General features: G+C 53.8%; 3 protein-coding genes across 7 annotated transcripts in view; 1 reads left to right on the top strand and 2 right to left on the bottom strand.

Annotated features, from left to right (window-relative positions):
* Positions 1-1,088: 1,088 nt before the first annotated feature.
* HECTD3 (HECT domain E3 ubiquitin protein ligase 3) lies at positions 1,089-10,611 on the bottom strand. Of its 2 annotated transcripts, none has more exons than XM_082455092.1 (21): positions 9,143-10,611; positions 8,827-8,987; positions 8,494-8,586; positions 8,279-8,414; positions 7,877-7,992; positions 7,679-7,792; positions 7,454-7,536; positions 6,845-7,010; positions 6,536-6,617; positions 5,718-5,900; positions 5,513-5,565; positions 5,268-5,332; positions 5,005-5,108; positions 4,617-4,736; positions 4,416-4,505; positions 3,206-3,412; positions 2,833-2,962; positions 2,675-2,749; positions 2,466-2,547; positions 2,251-2,322; positions 1,089-1,657 (listed from the first exon to the last, which is right to left on the bottom strand). In XM_082455092.1, the coding sequence occupies exons 1-21, from the start codon at positions 9,509-9,511 to the stop codon at positions 1,579-1,581; spliced, it is 2,580 nt and encodes an 859-aa protein (XP_082311218.1). In that variant the 5' UTR covers positions 9,512-10,611; the 3' UTR covers positions 1,089-1,578. The 2 variants fall into 2 exon arrangements, with proteins under 2 accessions (XP_082311218.1, XP_082311217.1); XM_082455091.1 differs by having other exon boundaries at positions 1,089-2,075; positions 9,143-10,598.
* A 1,240-nt stretch (positions 10,612-11,851) lies between these two features.
* Positions 11,852-15,665, top strand: UROD (uroporphyrinogen decarboxylase). 3 transcript variants are annotated; one of them, XM_082455661.1, is made up of 10 exons: positions 11,852-12,009; positions 12,672-12,784; positions 12,905-12,984; positions 13,061-13,123; positions 13,344-13,541; positions 13,645-13,806; positions 14,534-14,671; positions 14,830-14,930; positions 15,012-15,078; positions 15,433-15,665. In XM_082455661.1, exons 1-10 carry the CDS (start codon positions 11,990-11,992, stop codon positions 15,592-15,594), a joined length of 1,104 nt encoding a protein of 367 aa, XP_082311787.1. In that variant the 5' UTR covers positions 11,852-11,989; the 3' UTR covers positions 15,595-15,665. The 3 variants fall into 3 exon arrangements, with proteins under 3 accessions (XP_082311787.1, XP_082311788.1, XP_082311789.1); XM_082455663.1 differs by having other exon boundaries at positions 11,945-12,009; positions 12,672-12,810; XM_082455662.1 differs by lacking the exon at positions 13,645-13,806.
* An 828-nt stretch (positions 15,666-16,493) lies between these two features.
* ZSWIM5 (zinc finger SWIM-type containing 5) overlaps positions 16,494-20,103 on the bottom strand; it is a 288,792-nt gene continuing 285,182 nt past the window's right edge. For both annotated transcript variants that reach the window (XM_082454999.1, XM_082454998.1), the window contains one exon: positions 16,494-19,392. In XM_082454999.1, coding sequence (XP_082311125.1) covers positions 18,530-19,392 — 863 coding nt within the window. In that variant the 3' untranslated portion in view covers positions 16,494-18,529. The remainder of the gene's footprint in view (positions 19,393-20,103) is intronic.

Raw genomic sequence — 20,103 nt, 5'->3', positions numbered from 1 at the left:
TTTATGCCATTATCTGTTTAATATATGTCTTTTCCATTAAAGGTTAAATCCCAAGAGGGACAAAATTATCTGTTTAGCCACCGTTTTACCCATTGCACCTAGTGTGGTGCCTGACATAGCTGTTCCATGCAGTCACTGAATGAATGAATGAATGAAGAACTAGCTACAAACTATACAGTGGGACTCCAATTTGGTAAAAGAGGAACCAAAGACTGTGTGGCCGGTACCAGACAGAAACGGACTACCTCCTGCAGGCGCGTGCTGGCCACGCCCTTCCCTGAAGAGGAGAGAAGGGGGAAAGGCGCGCCGGGCGGGTGGGACAAGGCAGCGGGAGCTTGGCGGGAAAGCCGAGCTGCGGGGGAGTCGCGGCCTCTAGGGCTCTCGTGCCTCCAGCTCCCTGGGCGGAAAGGGGCTGCCGGAGGAGGGGGCACGTCTCCTGTGGACCACCCAAGGCGCAGGGGTCGGGGAGCCGTAAGGCGAGTGCTGACGGCGAGGCTCATCTGGAGAGTCAGACTCCGAAATACGGGGAGGCAGTCTTCGGGGTGCGCACAGCCCCAGGGGAGGGGCTCAAAGCCAAGGCCGAGCTTCCCGCCAGGGCAGCGTCAGGGCGCGCCCTAGAGGACGGCGTGGAGAAGCGATGGGAGAGCGCGACTTCTGGGGGGACTGCACCCGCACGATGCTCTTCTAGACAGCACCTTAGCTGTGTGGTACCTGGAGGCGGCGTGTGGGGGTGGGTGGCAATGCCGCTGCCTCCTCTTCTGTCACATCCTGATTTGGGTGTCTCTCAGCCAGTGCAAGGCTCTGTCCTCTAGGAGGTCAGATTCTTCTGCCCACCTGGTTACTGAAGGTGGACTCCCATCCTCTAAATCGCCACACCCATCCCGGAAGATGCCAGGCCAGCTTTCTTTCCCCCTTCTGGGCAGAGGACGCCTTATTTCCCTGCTTAGCTCCAGATTTCATCTTTGTCATTGAGAAGCCCCACCACTCCCACGTTGACACACATCTCCTTTGCTCCCAGCAGGACCCTGAAGTCCTGGAACAGTCTTCTTTAACATCCCTCGGGAGCCCAATAAACGCACTCTGAAGGAATGAATTCATCCATTTATTCAACTTTCCCATGTACGAGAGCTTCTTTGATGGAGTGTCACAGAGGCCCTTAAGGGAGGGAGGGCTGGGGCAGGGACGTGCATAAAGCCTAGGAAGAGGTTTAAAGTCTAGGCTTTATTTTAGAGTTGGGTAAAGAGGAGCTATTGAAGATTTCAGAGAGGACATAACTGGCCTTAACCCGTGCAAAGTCTTGGGGGTAAGACAGCAGACAGGGAGTCAGGCTGGAGGTGATGCAGAAGTAATGAATAGGGGGTGGTAGTGGTAGTATAGATTTAATGTTGAATACACGTATGTTCTGAGCCAGGGACGGTGGTGGCACTTTGTCAGCTGAGACTTAGTTGGAGAAAGAAAGTCAGAACTCACACCTTGGGGTTGGAGGGAGAGGAGGAAAAGACCAATATGTGAGGGAGAGGGTGTTCAGCAGTTTCTTCATGCTTGGTTCAGGCGACCAAGGAGGATGGCCATCATTCCCTATCCATCCCTGGAGCCTTGTGCGGGGAGGAGCCTCCATCCTCCCCTCTCCCCCTGAGTTTTTAGTTTTGAGTCCAGGCTGAAACCAGAGAAGAACAAGAAGAGAAAAAAATGAGCTGAAAACTGAAGCAAAGTCCATGGGGTGGGGAGCTAGAAGGCCCCCTTCAAGTAGCTCAGGCCTGGCAGCTTGTGCTGGGCTTCTGGAAGATTCCTCTCACAGACGCGAAATAATGCTGGAAGCAACCCGAGCACACGTAGGGCTTGAGGGTCTGCGGGGCTGGGCCACCAGTATCAACCCACTGCTCCACTCCAACCACACCCAAGGGCGGAGTGCGCTGGCTTCCTGGGCGAGGCCGAGTGGGACCCGTGCAGGAGCAGTCCTGCTGGCCCGCGGCTGCCCCCTGGCGCCGACTCACTCCTCCCAAGGGCTCATGTCGGTGTCGATGGCCACACAGTTGTATGCAGCGTAGCGGAGCTTCTCCTCACACACCTTGGCACTGCAGGGGGCAGGGAGCTAATCAGCGCCAGGTGTAGAGGTCCCTCCATCACAACCAGGGGCTTTGTGGCTCCAATTTGTGCACCCAGTACCCGAAGCCCTCCTCCACCCTAGGATGCCACCCTCCCCGCCCACCCCCCCCCCCAACTCCCCAGGCTGGAACCTAGGAAACCCACCTGGCATAGTGCGGTAGGAAGAGGGTGCTGGAGCAGGTGGAAGACTCAGGCAGCGCATCTGTGGTCTCATAGCTGGGGGTGTGGAGGGACCAAAGATCAGAAAGAATTGCAGGGGCACAGGGCAGGGGTCTGACACGTGAATATGTTTGTGGGGCAGGGCAGAAGGCCAGCCACAGCCTCCTTCGACTGGACCTCCCCTCCCCATCCGCACTCACCCCAGCTTGTCCGGGTAGATGTAGATCCGAGCTGGCAGACGGCTGCGGCCTGTGACAAAGCGCAGGAAGCGGCTCCGGTCCTCTAGATGGAGGAGAAGGAAATCAGTGCCCGTGTGCTGATCGTGGAAGAAGTTCTTCAGCTTCAGCCCTGTCTCTGTATCCCAGGAGTGGAGTCCGAACCCAGACATTACTCTGCCCTTTCCACTGACCGTTGGTGAAGTTGTTCAGTGCCTCCCAGAAATACTGCACCCGTGTGTCAGATGGCTCGAAGTCTTCAAACCGGGCTGGTGGGGACAAAACCAGACGGAATTAATTCTTAGGTCCTTAAGCTCCACCCTGGGACTGCGCTGCCCTGCCCCACACTCACTGAGCTTGCGCAGAGCATCCACAGTGACCTCTGGGTCCCCGCACACCTTCTTCTCCAACTCTTGCCACGTTAGCAAGTCCAGCACAGCCTGTGGCACCACTTTCAGCAGACCTGCTTGCATGGCTGACACCTGCGGAGGAGGGAAAGGGCCTGGCTGGGGAAGAGGGCACAACTCCCAGCTCAGCATGTGGTGGGGACCCTTGGCCTCCACTCATGGAGACAATGTATCTCTGTACTTCACTGATCAGCAGGAATGTGGGGAGAGGGATGGTGGGGGTCGGAATTCTTGGGATTGGGTTCTGGTGGCCTATCAGGCTGGGCTCTGGCTATAAGGAGCCCAAAGCTCTCTGTTCCACTGGCCTCTGGGTAGTACCTGCTCCTTGCTCTCCTCTAGCCGTGCCTTCTGCACCAGTTGGATGAAACGGGAACGGTCCTCAAATCCCACCACGATGCCCGCACCCCCAGGGATCAGCTCCACCACCTGCTGGTCACTCAGCACAGTGGTGAAGGTTAGCTCCTTTCCAAATTTGAACTCAAATGTCTCCTTGTCCATTCCTTCCATCACTTCCAGGAGCTTTACCTGGGGGTTGAAGAGAGGCAGGAAGGTCATCTTTTCATTGTGAAGACAGTCCTTGTTTTTCCTCAAGAAGCTCACAGGGAAGCAGGAGAGGCAGCCAGGCAAGGCAGTCCTCACGCAGGCAACGAGGGCGGTGAGGGGGTTAGTACCAGGGCTGTGAAAGCATCAAGACGATGCCTAACCAGGCTTGGAGATCAGGGAAGGTGTCCTGGAGGAAGGGGCAGCCAAGCTGAGACCCAAATGATGGCTGGGAATTGGCTGGGCCACCAGGAAGTCAGGAGAGAGAACATCTTGGAAAAAGGTGGAAAGAGCAAAAGGCCTTAGGAATCTGTCTGGCTGGAGCCTGATCATGAACCAAGTGTCCAGAGATACAGGGGTCACGTAAGGCCTTTCCGGACTCTGCATTTTATCCTAAGCCCAGAGTGGATCTACTGAATGGTTTAAACAGGGAGAGTGAAATGAATTACTCTGGATGCTGGAGATCAGATGGGTAAGAATGGAGACAGGGACACTGACAACTTTTGCAGTCAGTGGTTGGGTCAGAAAAGAAAGTGGCTGAACCAGAGGGAAAGCAGTGAGATGGAAGAAGTGGACAGATTCCAGAGGCAGATGTGACAGAATGTGGGAGGTGAGGGAGAAGGAGGAGTGCAGAATGACCGTGAAGTGCTTGGCATGGGGAGGGGTGGGTGGTGGTGCCATCGTCAGACAGGGAGCCCTAGAGGGCAGTAGACTGGGGACAGGATGAAGAGTGTGTTGATCCTGAGGTGCCATCTTGGGACAGATGTCCAGCAGGTAAATGAATATATAGCCCCAGGCTTAGGAGAGAGGTTGGGGCTAGAGATAAGGAAGTAGGGGTCACCAGAATAGTGACAGTAGTTGAAGCTACTGGAGTACATGGGATTGGAGAGGGAGCACGTATGTGGTAAGAGAAGGTTCAGGACAGCCCTGGGGAGCAGCAACCTTGGGGGCTGGGCAGAGGAAACACTGGTGTTAGGCCCTAACTCACCAGCACAGAGTCCACAGCTGGGAAGTCCTTGCTCCAGCTCACCTCCTCACCAGAGAGCTGCTTCCACACGAAACCAGGCAGAGCCAGGACCTGTGAGACAAATACTACTGTCTTCTCACCCTGAGCTGCCCAGGTTTGGCTGGCTCTTCTTTCTTCCAAGAGCCAGGATTAATCTGGTGGGGTGCAGAATAGGCTACTCACCAGGAACTCCTTACCCCGAAGGGCAGCCCCCATCAGCTGTCCGATCCACTCGTACTTGGCAAAGTCTCGGCAGGAGGGGTTGGGCACATACATATCCCGGGCCTCACCCGTGCCATTGCCCTGTCCCCGAGACAGAGCTGTCAGCACGGCATGGGATGGACCCTACTTTGTTGCCCCAGATGCCTCAGAGACTTCCCTGAACACCTTCCACTGGGGGCCCTGAATGATCCCTCTGAATATACAGTGGCTCCTCCTTCCCTGTCTGTCCAGAGGCTGCCCCAGGCAACTCAGTCTCTCCTCTGCCCCATCTCTAGCTTAGCCTGGTACCTGGGAGGTTCGCAGAGACAGAACAGCAGAAACAGTTTGGGAGGTAGGGATGGGAGATTACCTGGTTGGCCGTTCGGACAAAGAAGGGCAGAGGCACAGGGGTGTCCGCCGAGCTAGGGCACAGTTCTTCTGACATGTCTGCCAGGCTATCCCGGAAACCACCCCCTGAAATGACAGATAGATGCCCTCAGCTGGGGCACACAAAAGCCCCAGCCCCCATAATGGGGTAATAAGCAAGTCCCCTATCTGGTTAGCTGGTGATCTCAGAAGCCTCTACCACTCGAAGTAGGGCTGGACCCTTGTTATCGTCCCTCAGGGCCTCACCTTGGTCAATGATGCCTTCTGCAATGAATTTGCACTCCCACCACTGGTCATAGCGCATGGGCCACCTGCAAGTAGGAGTGGGTCTCTGTCACCACACTGGGCCAAGGCTCAGAATGATGCACCTGCCCAGAGTCCACCCAGGAGTAGGGGCTACAGAGGGGTAATGGTGAGGGGACCAGAGGCAGTGCGTGGGTATACATGTGTACATGTATACCCTGAGCAGGTCCCTCGCCCCCATGCCATACCTGTAGTCCAGGGGCTTTTCATACTTGTCAGAGGGCTTGAGGCCTTCATAAACCTGGGGGCAGGGGAAAGGGGAGGGAGTTGTGGGAAAGTCTGTGTCAAGACCTGGCCCCACTCTTGCCCAAAGACCTTGCTCAGGTCCCTGTTGGCCCAGTCCCCTAGGCCCCTTACTGACCCTCCCTCAGTCTGACCCCAGGTGGTCCAAACCTGGGTGAAGACAGCGTTCTTGCAGGCAGGGTCCCTTAAGGGGCAGGCACGGTGTTCCATGGCGAGGCGCCGGTTGATGTATAGGCGTGGCATGAAGCTGGGCTTGCTGCTCTCTGAGTCACGCAGGCACTGGGCCACCAGGCCTGGCCGCTGGCGTGACAGCAGCAGGAACTGCTTCACTTGCTGGGGAGGAGAGGTGGCCAGAGCAGGACCAGCAGGCAGTCAGCCTCTGTCCAGGCCCTGGAACCTTTCTCTATTCCTGGACCTAATCCCATGGTTCCAGTTCAAGCCTAGTCCATCCCTGGTCCTTGCTTCCAGTCTCTCCCTTAGTCCGGCCACCAGGGAGAGCTTTCTAAAACAAAAAATCCAACTTTGTCATTTCCTTACATAAATCCTTTCCAGTGGCTCCACTGACCAGGAATAAAGTCTGGCCCCAGGGCCGTCTGCTACCAGGGCCTGCTTCCTATCCACCTTCCCCCAGCCTCATCCCCATGTCATACTCACATCTACGGGCAGGCTTCTCTCACGTCATTTTGAGGTGCTGGTAACTCCCAGTGTGCACCTTTTATGCAACCTGCCCTGTCCATGCTGTAACCTCTCCTCCCCGAGCTCTGTATATTTCACATGCTCTCTGGGGAATAGCACCACAAACGCGACATTTTGACTATTTGTGTCTGGCTTTCTTCCTATGTTCCCAGAGCCCCACAAAAGCCCACGCCTAGAGTAGGTCTAAGAACTCTCTGATGAAGAGTGAACAACTGCTTGAGCAGAAAGGGGGTGCCCAATGCCAAGACCAGTATTGCATGGGTCAGGCTCACCTTAATCTCACTGAAGGTGCCCAGCGTGTGGTCCCAGGCAGGTACCAGGTGGTGCAGGACGCTGTCTAGGATCTTTATGAATCTGGGGTGGGTGGGTAAAGATAACTGCAGCTAAAGAGTTTGGTATGGATGCAAGACCCCCTCACTCCCCAACTCACAGGGACAGGAGAAGGCAGGGCCCAGGGACTGCTCTGCCTCTTGAAGTGGAACAGCTTACAGTATAAGACCTTGGGGGCCTCTTCCACACAGACATACAAGGCTCAGGACGGGGGACAAGGAAGGGCCTGACTGGCCCAGGACCACAGCCACCTCTGCAGGAGAACAGCTCTGCGGTATAGCACTTCCGGATCAGTGCCTTCCAGGCGTGGATATCGCACCAGACTGGTGGGCTGGAACAGGTCTGCATTCAGCCCTAGTTCCCGCTGTCTAGATGACTTGATCTTGACCCCTCGAAGACGCACGTCAATCCCATCATCTGGAGGAAGGAGTTAGAGTGAGATCACTTACTGTGCCTGCTGCCTTTTTGGCCCTCAGACCTGAGAAAGGCTCCTTAATGCTCAGCCTTTTGTTACCCCAGCCCCTAGAAACTTGGGACCTTTGGGATCCCCTCCTATAACCTGATTCTGATTATTATATTCTTTGCTAGTTCCTGTGTCCACCACGATAGTTTGGGGATGCCTGAGGGTCCCAACTTCGTTCCTCTTCCAGGTGAGCCCAAGCACTTCTATGGCTTTAAGGCAGGCCTCTTACTCAGCACCTTCCACCTGGCTTGGGCCCCAAAGCTTCAGATCCTAGAGTTAGTTCAGCTATCACCTTTACCTCAACTCCAAGCCCATTTCCTTCTCTCCACACTCACTGCCAGCTAACCCCCATCTACAAACTGGGCTCCCTTTCCCTCCTTAGGGCCTTAAGCCCCACCTCGGCACTCGACGATGCGGATCTCGATGACTGGAAGGTGGACGGTCATGTCCTCCAGGACACAGACATCCCCGATCAGGGTCCTGAGAGGATGAACGTGAGGCACTTTGGAGACCCCTTGTCTTCAGGGATTGCTGGGGTCTCGCTCGAACTTTTGCTTCCAACGTGGGCCAGATCCTACGCTAGGATCATGTCCCACCTCCCACCCCAGGCCAGTTCACTCACTCGTCAATGCTCACATCACTCAGCTTCTTCAGGTTGTCCCCTTCACCCCCATAGATCACCACCCGCTTAGGCATAAAGTTGTCATCTGTGGTATCCACCGTGAGTAGCAGCTTCCTGAGGGTTAAGAGTGTGCACGTGGGTCTTTTACACTCACAGGCATGTGGCTCACCCACCCCGTCCTACTCAGAGCCCACTCACTTCACAATGGTGCCCTTTTTCATGGTAAGCCGTACCCAGTGCTGGCACTGGGACCCATCGCTCTCCCAGTAGGTGTCTGCATTGCTGTCTGTCAGGCAGGACACATTGAACTCCTCCTGGGGAGGGGCAGAGAGGTGGAATCAGTGTTTACCCCCACTCCCTGAACTGGGGGTGTGCTTTGGGCCAGGGAGCACAAGAGAGAAAGTACAGTGGAGCTGGGTTAGAAGCACATCTGGTATGGGTGGAGGTGTCTAGGGGTTCCTACATGACTTCCAAGATGGGGGGTTGGACTGAGTATGGCCTGTGGGGATTCAGATTTGGTCCTGGCCTAGAGGTGAGAGTTCTGGATCTAGCAAGATGTGACTACATCTTGTTTGGGGTGGGAGGAGTCCCAGCACCCACCGTGTAGGAGGAAACGTCTATGCTCTCCACATACTGCTTCACGCTACCCAGGTTCTCATCCTCCTTGCCCAGGTGGTCGTACAAGAAGTGGATCAGGTCCTCGTCGCACTCGTAGGTCCACGTCGGGGGCACATAGCTAAGCAACCCCAAGTCCCTAATTAGGTCGGGCCCAGACCTGGAGCTCCTTCCTCCCCATCCCATCCCAGCTCACTCACAGTAGCCTTTGTACGGCTTCTGTATATGCCTCGGCCGGCTGAGGCCTTGATCCCAGGCGATGCGAGTATGTCAGGTCCACCACCTGTTCCCATCTGTGCGCACAGAATCGGGGACGGGATGCGGAGACATCAGCGAGCAGCAGGAGACCCTGGAGCCTTCTCCAGATCTCTACCTCCTCTAAACTGCGCCTCCAGAAGCCCCACCCCAGCTCCCTTCAGGTCCCGCCCCTTTCTGCTGTAAACCCTGCCTCCACTCCAGATCCCACCACCCGGGCTTTGCCACACTAGGGCCCAGCAGTCTGACAGCAAGCCCCGCCCCTCCCAGTGCAGGACCTGAGCACCGGGCGGTAGTCCACTCCAAAGAGTTGCTGCTGCCGTTGGAGGTGGTCTGGAGTGTCGATGGGTACGAGGCGGGCCCCGCCTTCTGCCGGGCGGCACACCAGCAGCCAGCCTTCGTCCAGCCCGCAGTCGCCCAGGTGTTCCGCCAGCTGCTCCTGCCGGGACGCGCCAGACGGGGACAGCCGTCAGGGAACCGCCGGCGGCAAGCCCTGCCCAGCCCACGGCAAAGGGCACCGAACGCTATGTCAGCTCAATATGGGGGAGGGGAGGGGAACAGCCAAGGGCTTCCCTGGTCCCGGGTCTTTTGCACCTTGGTCAGCTTCACCCAGAGCCCGTGGCCGTTGCACAGCTCCTCGCCCGTGGTGCGCACGCAGGCGCCGCGCCGGAGCTCGATGCTGTCGCGGGCGGCGCGGAGGGGCCCGGAGCCGGTACAGGTGGCCGGGCCCGTGGCTCCCACACGCAGCCCCGGGCCCTCCGCCTCCCACACTGGCAACAGCACGCGCGACGGTCCCGCCGGGTCCTTGTAAAGCTTGTAGAGCACCTCGCGCGGCACGAAAGCTAGCGCCGCCGGCAACGGCCGCCCAGCGCGGAGGCTCTTCGCTGCCTCCGCCAGGAAGCGCACGCGGCCCAGCAGCTGCCGCGGGGACTCTAGCGCCGCGCCCGGGCCCGGGCCCGCCATAGCGCGGTGGCCCAGGGAAGCCCAGGGGCGATCCGGCCCCAGGAGCTTCGGCCCGGAAGGCTGACGAAGCTTCCCACCACCTTCAGCCCCGCCTTCGGCCAGCCTTCGCCGTAAGTTCTGGACTAGACGCCCCGCACGTTCCCGCCGTATTTGTCCTGTGTACTCGGATACTCAATCCTGTTATCTGTTTCTGTGCCTCCCGCTCAGCCAACCAGACCCAAGTTCAGTAGTAGTTCCTACCTGATCAATCTACCCACTCCAATCCCATTGCTACTACCATTTAATCCCCACTGCTGCTACCCTCATTCAAGCCACCATCCATCCTATCTAGCCCGGAAAGTTGCAACAGCTATTTCTCAGATCCTCCGGCCTTCTGTTTTGCCTTCGTGCCCCCAGTGAGTCACACTACAACCAGAAGAATCTTTAAAAATCTGTTAGATATCCTCTCAGGCTCCCCATCCTAGGGGCAGTGTGACTAAAATGTTTGGGAAAATAACCCCCTCCTCAGCTCGGCTGCTGACAGGAGTCTTGAGTCATTTAGGCTTGATCCTGGTGTTTACTCCTAATCCCAGGACACTGGTAATCATTATCCAGTTTCTCCCAGTAATTCTGAACCAAACGAGAGGAAAGGCCGAGGTGGTTAGGGAGGAGGCAAAAAAACACGGACAGAAGCTGCTGGTGAAGTACAATCATGGAGGAAAAGGCAACTTGGTCCTGCCCCGTTTCTTTTAAAAGTTTACTGAGATATAACTCACACCATATAATTCACCCATTTAAAGTGTACTACTCACTGGTTTTTGATATATTACATTAATTTAAAAAAACAGTGGAAAATATATATAACAAAATTTGCAATCTTAACCGTTTTTTAAATGTATAATTATCTATTTCCAATACTTTTTCATCACCCCAAACAAGAAACTCTGTACCCTTTAAGCAATGACTCCTCATTGCCCCCATTCCCCAGTCCCTGGTAAACTCTAATCTACTTTCTGCCTCTATGAATTTGCCTATTATAGATATTTCATATAAGTGGAACCATACAATATTTGTCCTTTTGTGTGTCTTATTTAACTTAGCATGTTACAACAATGTTGTAGCATGTTTCAGAATAATTTATTTTTATGGTTGAGTAATATTCCATTGTGTGTATATATATATATATATATATATATATATACACTCACTACATTTTGTTTATTTGTTCGTTGATGGACACCTGGGTGGAAAGTTTGTTTTGATATAGTTTTCAAATAATTGAAGTTATCAAGAAAAAAATAAATGATCCCATGTAATTATGACAGTTTGCCATTTTTTTCTCCTTAATAAGTTGGGAACACAGTGCCTCTCTTCCCTTCTCTCCAAGCTATTTGTATGCTTTCACACTACTACAAGATAAAGTGAACAAATGCACTTAACAAAGGCTTGCATGATCTGGACTCTGTAGACAGCTCCAGCCTCTTTATTTATTTATTTATTTATTTATTTTTGGCTGTGTTGGGTCTTCGCCTCTGTGCGAGGGCTCTCTCTAGTTGCGGCAAGCGGGGGCTACTCTTCATCGCGGTGCGCGGGCCTCTCACTATCGCGGCCTCTCTTGTTGCGGAGCACAGGCTCCAGTCGCGCTGGCTCAGCAGTTGTGGCTCACGGGCCTAGCTGCTCCACGGCATGTGGGATCCTCCCAGACCAGGGCTCGAACCTGTGTTCCCTGCACCGGCAGGCAGACTCCCAACCACCGCGCCACCAGCTCCAGCCTCTTTAATTCCACCAGCTTGATCTTGTTTCCCATTAAGCCATTTGCTCTTTTTCGTCTTCTCTTTACACATGCCGTTCCCTCTGCTTGGAATACCCCACTGCTTTCCCCAGTTAAATGGAGCCCTTGCTACTGCTTCTAGCTCTTTCCCTTTAAAACATTTACTATTGTGATTGCTGATTTCTGTTTCTGCATCAGTCTGTAGCTCCTTAAAGAAAGGAAATGTCTTGTTCTCCACTGTAATCTCTGCACCTATTGTAGTGCCCACCTCTTTCTAGGTAATATAAATATTTATTTCAGTTCCCTGTACAACTTGGTTCCATAATTCACCATATGCCTGGTTGGGCCAGGCATAAAATTGTTAAAATCGTTAGGAGTGGGAGTGAAAGTGAGACCTCGGCCGAGTCTTCCGGGATTCCCAGGCCGTCAGAGGAGAGCAAACTCCTCACGCCACGTGAAGTGTAGTTACAGCGAAGTTCTTTTGTGGGGGGAGGGGTAGGAGGTGTTTGTTGTTGCGTCGCTACAGAGGACTTTACGGTGAAGAGACCTAAGGGGTCCTACGGGCAGCAGCCGGGGCAGCCCGGGAGCCCGTTGCTGGAGTCTGATCATGTGACTTTCAACATGGCGACAGCCTTGGCTCATTCCAGGAAGGGGCGGAGCCTGGGCAGGGGGCAGGCTCAGAATTAGGCTACAGTGGGGGCTGTGCTCGCGTTTACAGACAACTTACCATGGAGGCGAACGAGTGTGGGTGAGTTCTCTGTGCCACCACGCAGTGTGGCCATACGGGCTTCTGACCTGAGTCTTTCAGCTCAGGAATCTGTCCCTATACCCATCTTCCCCAACCCCGGAGAACCCAAGTCTCTGGAATCCCAAATCCTCCAACCATTGATTCCTGAGATGTTCATCCCAGGGACCGCCTAGCTGGACTGAGTACCCCAGACCTTTATTTAGGAGATGCCCTCTGGACTTTGTAATCCTCAACTAAGATCCCTTTTTCGGACCGTCATCTCTGATCTCCCCCATGACCATCCCCCAGCCTGGAGATCTTCCAGCCCTAAAAGCAGCCCACTAGTACCCTTGTTCCTGAGATTTTTTGGTCCAAAGACCCCCCAAACTCTCCTAACTGGACTTTCGTTCCCTCCCACCCCCCTTCTCCCAGTCCCTCCAGTGGCTTTGCGCCTGGGGAAGCTGCGACTATGTGTAGGGTAGAGGCCCCGGCACCGGCCCTTCTAGTCCTGTACACCACCTGATAGGCAGAGGGGAGGCGGAATCGGCGGGGAGCCACAGCTTGGTAGCTGGTCTGGAGAAGGCAGATAGCTGTGCTGGACTGTATCTGCCTTTAGAACCCGAGCCCTGCCCAACCCCCAGCCTAGTTTACTGACACCTACCCTACCCGCTCCTGATCTCCAGACCTCAGGGTTTCCCGGAGCTGAAGAATGACACCTTCCTGCGAGCAGCCTGGGGAGAAGAAACAGACTACACTCCTGTTTGGTGCATGCGGCAGGCAGGCCGCTACTTACCAGGTCAGGGTCAGGGCCTCGGAGTCTAGGTAAAACTCTGGAGGGTGAAAAGTTTTTGAGGGGCAGAGGAGGGCTCTGGAGGTTCCTCAAGGCTGAGCCCTGCTTTCCCTTTTTTGTCTGCAGAGTTTAGGGAAACTCGGGCTGCCCAGGACTTTTTCAGCACCTGTCGCTCCCCAGAGACCTGCTGTGAACTTACTCTGCAGGTGAGGGGTCCACAAAAGAGGGAGAGATTTATGCTCTCAGCTCGCCACCTAGCAATCTGTCTTCTGTTCCCTATAGCCACTGCATCGCTTCCCTCTGGATGCTGCCATCATCTTCTCCGACATCCTTGTTGTACCCCAGGTACCTGCTCAAATCTGATTCTTGAATGGGTAACAAAGGGAAAAGACAGTCAAGGCTCAAGATAAGCACTTATCCTTATGGGACAGAGGGAAAAACAGGCTGGAAGAGATGGAGTTTGGCTGAGTTTTATTCTCCTTTTCCTCCTTCCTGGCATGGGTTGAACAGATCTCCTCCTCCTGGAGTTACAGGTTGGGAACCCGGACGTTTTCTCCCCCGCCAGGCACTGGGCATGGAGGTGACCATGGTGCCTGGCAAAGGGCCCAGCTTCCCAGAGCCATTAAGAGAAGAGCAGGATTTACAGCGCCTCCGGGATCCAACAACAGTGGCCTCTGAGCTGAGTTATGTGTTCCAGGCCATCACCCTCACTCGACAACGTCTGGCTGGGCGTGTGCCACTGATTGGCTTTGCTGGTGCCCCGGTAATATGGAACAGGGCAGGGACTTGGGCTTGGAGAAATTACTTTGGCAGATCTGGGTGCAGACAAGGGAAGGAAGTGTCTATCTGGCTTCTGCCTTTTGCAGTGGACTCTCATGACATACATGGTTGAGGGTGGTGGCTCAAGCACCATGGCTCAGGCCAAACGCTGGCTTTACCAGAGACCGCAGGCCAGTCACCAGCTGCTTCGCATCCTCACTGATGCTCTCGTCCCATATCTGGTGGGACAAGTGGCTGCTGGTGCCCAGGTAAGTCCTGGGGGAGAGACAAACAGGCTGGGGTTTCGTCTTTATTTATTTATTTATTTTTGGCTGCGTTGGGTCTTCGTTGCTGCGCGCGGGCTTTCTCTAGTTGTGGCGAGCGGGGGCTACTCTTTGTTGCGGTGCCTGGGCTTCTCATTGTGGTGGCTTCTCTTGTTGCAGAGCACAGGCTCTAGGTGCGTGGGCTTCAGTAGCTGTGGCACGCGGCCTCAGTAGTTGCAGCTCGTGGGCTCTAGAGCGCAGGCTCAGTAGTTGTGGTGCACGGGCTTAGTTGCTCTGCGGCATGTGGGATCTTCCCGGACCAGGGCTCGAACCCGTGTCTTCTGCATTGGCAGGCAGATTCTTAACCGCTGTGCCACCAGGGAAGCCCTGGGGTTTAGTCTTTAACGACCAGAAACAATACAGTTCCTTATACCTGTGAGGGTAGGTGTCTCAATACCAGGCACAAAAGAAGCTTGGCATGAAATGATCTGGCTGGAGCAGCTAAGCCCAGACACTGGCAGGGGGGCTTAATGCTCTGTATATTAAAAGACCAAACCTAGCACTGGGATCTGGAGAAGGCAAAACTTTTTGACTGGAACTGGGCTTATAGGCTTAGGCAGTCTCAGGGGTTGAAGTCACTTGGGGAAAACTGAAGGAAGACTGAGGCACATTCTGTATGTGGGGCCCAAGATACTTCCTCTTTATGTGTTATGCATTTCTTTTCTAACTGTAGGCATTGCAGCTCTTTGAGTCCCATGCAGGGCATCTTGGCCCACAACTCTTCAGTAAGTTTGCACTGCCCTACATCCGTGATGTGGCCAAGCGAGTGAAAGCCGGGCTGCAGGAGGCAGGCCTGGCACCGGTGCCCATGGTAAGGATGGGGATCAGATGAGTGAAGGTGGGCTCGTGGAACTATCAGGTTAAGTCCTGCATGGACCGAAGTGACCACTGGAGGGCAGAAGCACAGCTGAGTTATATTAGGAGGCATAGCAAAGCCCTCGGCAGCCTGAGATTTGCCCTTTCCCCCAGATCATCTTTGCTAAGGACGGACATTTTGCCCTGGAGGAGCTGGCCCAGGCTGGCTACGAGGTGGTTGGGCTTGACTGGACAGTGGCCCCAGAGAAAGCCCGGTGAGTGATGGAAGGTGAGGTGGAGGGGATGCAACTGCCATATGTGCAGTCACCACAACAGGGCACTGACTCTACTTCCAGGGACCGCGTGGGAAAGACAGTGACCCTGCAGGGCAACCTGGACCCCTGTGCCTTATATGCATCTGAGGTAACAACCAGGTCCCTGTGTGTGTCTGTGGTTGTTTCTGTGCACGCCCATGGTTCTGGATATGGTTGTGTTTATTACTATGTGTGTGCTTCTATTATCTGTTTATCCCTCCCTTCTACTCCATTCATACCACGTGAACTCTAGGAAGGCAGGAGTTTCTTTTCATTGATTTTGTTCATTTGTGTTTTCTTAGTGCCTGGCCCATACTAGGCATTTGATTGATAGTTTTTTGAATGACTGTATGAGTAACACTGAGTAGAAGCATGCCTACATGTATGTGTGCCACTATTATGTATAGGGAGGGCAGAGGTGTGCTGGCCCCCCCTGTAGCCAGTGCCCTGTTGGTCCCCCCAGGAGGAGATTGGGCGGTTGGTGCAGCAGATGCTGAATGACTTTGGGCTGCAGCGCTACATTGCCAACCTGGGCCATGGACTTTACCCTGACATGGACCCAGAACACGTGGGAGCCTTTGTGGATGCCGTGCACAAACACTCACGCCTGCTTCGACAGAATTGAGCATAATCCTTTTCTCTGAAGTACCACTAACACAGATGATTGTTTCCAGGAGAATAAAAGTTCCAGAGTTGAAGTCTTGCGTGTGGTTTTGTTTGTGAAAGATCTGTGCCCTTATCCTCAGTTCCTTCTGAGCCTCTTCCTTCCCTGGGCCTCTTTCTGCATCCTCTCCCACAAGCCATGGGAGCTCGGGTATCAGTGAATATGTATGTAGGACTTAATGTCAGGACCTTTACCACCATCTTGCTCTCAGATCTCCAAGCCCCAGAGCTCCATGGGGCTATGCAGATCTTCCTAGGAGCTGGAGCTGTGACATTTGCAGGGAAATGGGGTCCCTATAGCATATGAGGCCAAATTGACAGGGCTTTGTGTCTGGGGAGGGAAGGGTGTATAGATCAGAGTGGGACACAGAAATGGCTAGAATACTTCAGAAAGGCCTGTTGAGGAAGATGGAGTCTAGGTGAGCAGGGAGAAGCTGAGAGGCCTTCAGCTTTGACACCAAAACTTGGGAAGACATAAAGACTCGGTTAAGTTGCTTAGGATTAGAGCCTTAGACTTGCATCACTGAGGCAAGAAGCCTTCTGAAGCCAGTAGGCCCCATGGCACTCAGGGTTGCTCTGCATTCTTTTCTGCGCATACCCTCTAATTTTCTCAGTATCTTGCTGTTTCTGCTCTTCACGGTGGTACCTACTTCCTGGGATCAGGCTCTGACGGGCCTGTGAGCTCTGGAGAGGGGTGTGGTGCAGTAGGAAATTTTTCATTTGTCATTCCACATCTTAGACCATTAGGAACCCACTGTGCTATATAGCCTAACCAGCTCCCTGTCCCAGCCAGGGTGATGGAGAAGAGAGAGAAGGGCCCCATTTATTGAAAGAACGCAATTTCTGATTTTAGAAAAATGATCTTTTCTGTGATCCATGATTTATTCATAGAAAAGCACTGTGAGTTCACACACTTGCTAAAAAACGGCAATTGTGATACAGAAATGGGAGTGGCGTCGTCTTTTTTTTTTTTTTTTTAAACCAACCTATTGGGCTGAGAGGTTGTTGGGCCCGTAGCTGGATGGTGAGACTTTGGTAGCCACAAACAGCAAATGCAACTTACTGGTTAGTGTGGAGAAAAAAAAAAAGTGACACAAACAGTTTGTCAAAGACAGGAAAGTAAAGCAGACAAAGAGGTCTTTAGTTCACACTCTAACTATACCACCCCTTCCCTGTCACACCCCACCCCCTACTCGGGAACTAAAACATGAAACAGTAACCACCAAGACACTGGCATCTAAATGACTCTTCTGAATGCCTGTGCTACCTCCTATTACAATTCCAGGCTGAGCAGAGGGGTCAGGAGGGTAGCAGGAACACGATACACTGTGGAGGTCAGCCAGGGCTAAGACAGGGGTTGCCCACTAGAGCTAGAAACTAGTCAGAAAGGAAAAGGCCAAATGCATTCCAGCCACAGCCTCCAAACCAATGACCAATGGGACTGTGACAGAAGCAGGCAGAAGAAGCTTGAGGTAGAAAGGCAGGGGAAGAAAGCAAGTACAGGGTAAGAAGAGAAATGTGGCGCTGAAGGAGCCACTCAGAGCAGAGGGAGACTAGTGCTTAGAAGCTTGTTTGGTGAGACAATGGTGAATAAAGGAGGCACAGAGATGTGGAACATGTTTAGCTGGTGAGAGAATAAGAGAAATGGGGATGAGAGATCTGGCAAAAAGAGAAGGGACACATTCATGCAGATCCTCAAACATGAATTCACAGACAAAGCTACATGTGGAAATATACACAGTTACAGACATGGACATGTTTATACACATGCACTTACGTGTGCCCAGATACACAAACACTACACATGCATCGACAAACAACACACACACACACACACACACAGATATGTATTTTTATATGTTCACAAATGTGTATACCCTCACACAGAAACCCACCATCCAGTACACAGACATGTCTTCACACACAGACCTGACACAGATACACATAAATATACATGTGCACATACAGGCATGCACAGATATATCTATGTGCACAGATGCACGTACGTAGCCATTCAGATCCACACACACACAAGTATAATGAGAGATGAAACCAGATGCTCTCTAACACAAAGGTGACCAGAGTAGATGAACATTATGAGCCCAGTGGCCTCCCAGACCTTCACCTTCTCCCCGCCCTTGTTTCTCAGGAGCTCGGCAGGCCCCCAGAGAGAGAGGCTGTGTGAGGCAGGAGCAAGAGCTTCTGTGTCCTCATGGCTTCGTGAGGTGAAAGTCTAAGTCAAGACGGGGCCCTGCCCCTCACCCACCACTGGGCTGTCAATGCCCATCTGCAGGCCGGGGTTTCTGCATAGACTAGACTTGGGGTTTACTCTAATGGCCATTTTTCTCTCTGCCACCCCCACTCTTCCACTGCCAATAGCATATACTCTGGAAGGGAAACCTGAGAAATGGTTGTGAATCTCCTCAGAAAACAAGCCTATCTTCCCACCCACAGCTACCCATCAAATTAGAACCAGAATTATAAATAGTTACAATTTTACAATGTAATTGGCAACACATATATTATAGTATTTACAGTACCATAAATGCTTCTGTTTCTCTGGTTAAGCAATCCCTGAGACGGAACAGTGTTCTGTGTTTGCCAAGGAGAGAGGGCCAACGCCCAGGACACGCAGGATAGCGGGGCGTGAGGTGGCATGTGTGGGGTTTCTGATTGGTCTGCAGGGCCCAGCTCCTCCAGGAACAGTGGGCTGTTGCGAGAACCTTGACAAGGCATGTTGGCTAGAGTTGGACTCTCCCCATGCTTAGCCCTGTGGTCCTCTGGCTTCAGCCACAGGTGCTCAGAGTCCTCTCAGGGTGGACAAATGTTTGTGTCCTTGGCCTGACCGGATGGTACCTGGGAGCGCAGGATGCCCCAGCAGCGAGCCATCTGCTCTCTCAGCCAAAGCGCTCTCGCACCAGCAGCATCAGCTTCTTCTTGCCTTTGTAGATTTGTTTGAGGTTGTCGATGAACTGGGCAAACTGCAGGTGGCCATCCTGCGGCAGCAGGAAGGTCTCCCGGGCCTTGCTCAGAAACTCAATGAACTCTCCGTAGTGGCGAGGGCTGATGTGTGTCAGGCGCGAGTGTGTGGTGTTGATATAGGCATTGATGGTGGCATCCAGCAGCTGGCGCAGGGGAGCTTTGTCGGTGGACATAAGCTTTCCCGAGCTGCGGCGGCCTGGGATGCCGGCCAGGCCAGGTGCAGTGACCGTGCAGCGCCGTAGGATGTCTGAAAGCACTGTGGCACAGTGCACGCTCTTCACCACCAGGGGAATCAGGGCCGCCAGCTCATTCTTGCCCAGGGAGTGGCTGAGGGCACACGCCCAGAGCACATCGTTGATGGCCGGGTGGGTGTCCTGGTTGTAGGCCAGGTTGAGATGGCTCATGGCCAGTGAGGCCAGCTTGAAGGCACGTAGCGGGTAGCCACGGAGCTCCATGTAGCGGGCGATGGTGAACAGCTGTGAGTGAGTCATGCCGCCGGCAGCAGCATCGATGGCAATCTGGTAGGCTGCTTCAAAGGCGATGTGGTCCTTCTCACAAAGTGTAAGGGCCGATAGGGCGCAGCTCTGTGGATCCTTCATAGCACACTGCAGGGCCAGCGTGCGAGCACAGCTAGCCAGCTCCTCCCGCTGTGGATAGTCAAGACTGAGGCGCAGGATAGTGGTGTGGGATACGGCTGTGGCAGCCACAATGCTGGTAGCCTCGGTGGGGGTGAAGAGTGTGTACCAGCTCTGCAGGATGCTCACCAGGGCCTGCACACCTGTCAGGGAGAGCCTGAGCTCAGCTGTGGCCATCCGGGTCCTGATCCAGGTCTGCCCAGACTACCATTTGGGGTCAGAACTTGGCCTGCAGAGACGAGTTCTCCCTCCTTCTCAGCAGCCTTGAGATGATCTGAGGCAACCAGGGCAAGGGGACCATCCCAGATGCCCAGACCCTGTTTGGGGTCTCTTCCCATCCCTTCCTTCCCCAGGTGAGAGTGTTGAAGGTTTCTGCAGGTGCTCTAAGCCCCTCACAAGGATGGAGCAACAGAGCCTGTGGTTTGCCTGCCCCAAGGCAGGAGTTGCAGATCTGCCTGGGGGTTCTAGCTGAAGTGGGGCCTCTCAGGGTAGAGTCTTGTGCTGGGGCTTTGGGCTCTAGATGGGGTCCCGAGCCTCCAAATTGTTTGGGGTTTCTCAGAATCATGGACAGGGACTGGGACCAAACCACTGGGCCAACTACCTCCCAAGGCTGCACTTGAGTACTTGTGGCTGAAAATTCACTCTCTCAGAATGTCTCTGATCAGAGGGTCAAAGTGCTGCTGACATCAGGGTATGGTCCAAGCAGTGAGGGCAGAGTTTGGTCAGGCTGAACAGAGGCCATCTTCTCCTACCAGCAGCCTCATCCTTTCCTAGCCATCAGTAATAGGAATATGAGCGCTCTAAAGATTCGTCGTCCTGTCCCATGAGTAGGGCCTAGGAATCCTTTCCCCTGG

This window comes from Balaenoptera physalus, assembly GCF_965194825.1.
Source record: "Balaenoptera physalus genome assembly, chromosome: 1".
NCBI classification, from domain to species: Eukaryota; Metazoa; Chordata; class Mammalia; order Artiodactyla; family Balaenopteridae; genus Balaenoptera; species Balaenoptera physalus.
This window is presented reverse-complemented; position numbering and strand designations above follow the sequence as displayed.

What these genes read in the sequence shown, in the direction of transcription:
- HECTD3 (XM_082455091.1), bottom strand. Translation starts at nt 9,511, where the DNA reads ATGGCGGGCCCGGGCCCGGGCGCGGCGCTAGAGTCCCCGCGGCAGCTG. An exon ending in GAAGCCGTACAAAGGCTACT is followed by an intron (nt 8,415 to 8,493) that starts GTGAGTGAGCTG and finishes GGGGTTGCTTAG; the next exon opens with CTATGTGCCCCCGACGTGGA. An exon ending in AAAAAGGGCACCATTGTGAA is followed by an intron (nt 7,793 to 7,876) that starts GTGAGTGGGCTC and finishes CTTAACCCTCAG; the next exon opens with GAAGCTGCTACTCACGGTGG.
- UROD (XM_082455661.1), top strand. Translation starts at nt 11,990, where the DNA reads ATGGAGGCGAACGAGTGTGG. An exon ending in GGCAGGCCGCTACTTACCAG is followed by an intron (nt 12,785 to 12,904) that starts GTCAGGGTCAGG and finishes TTTTGTCTGCAG; the next exon opens with AGTTTAGGGAAACTCGGGCT. An exon ending in GCCTGGCACCGGTGCCCATG is followed by an intron (nt 14,672 to 14,829) that starts GTAAGGATGGGG and finishes CCTTTCCCCCAG; the next exon opens with ATCATCTTTGCTAAGGACGG.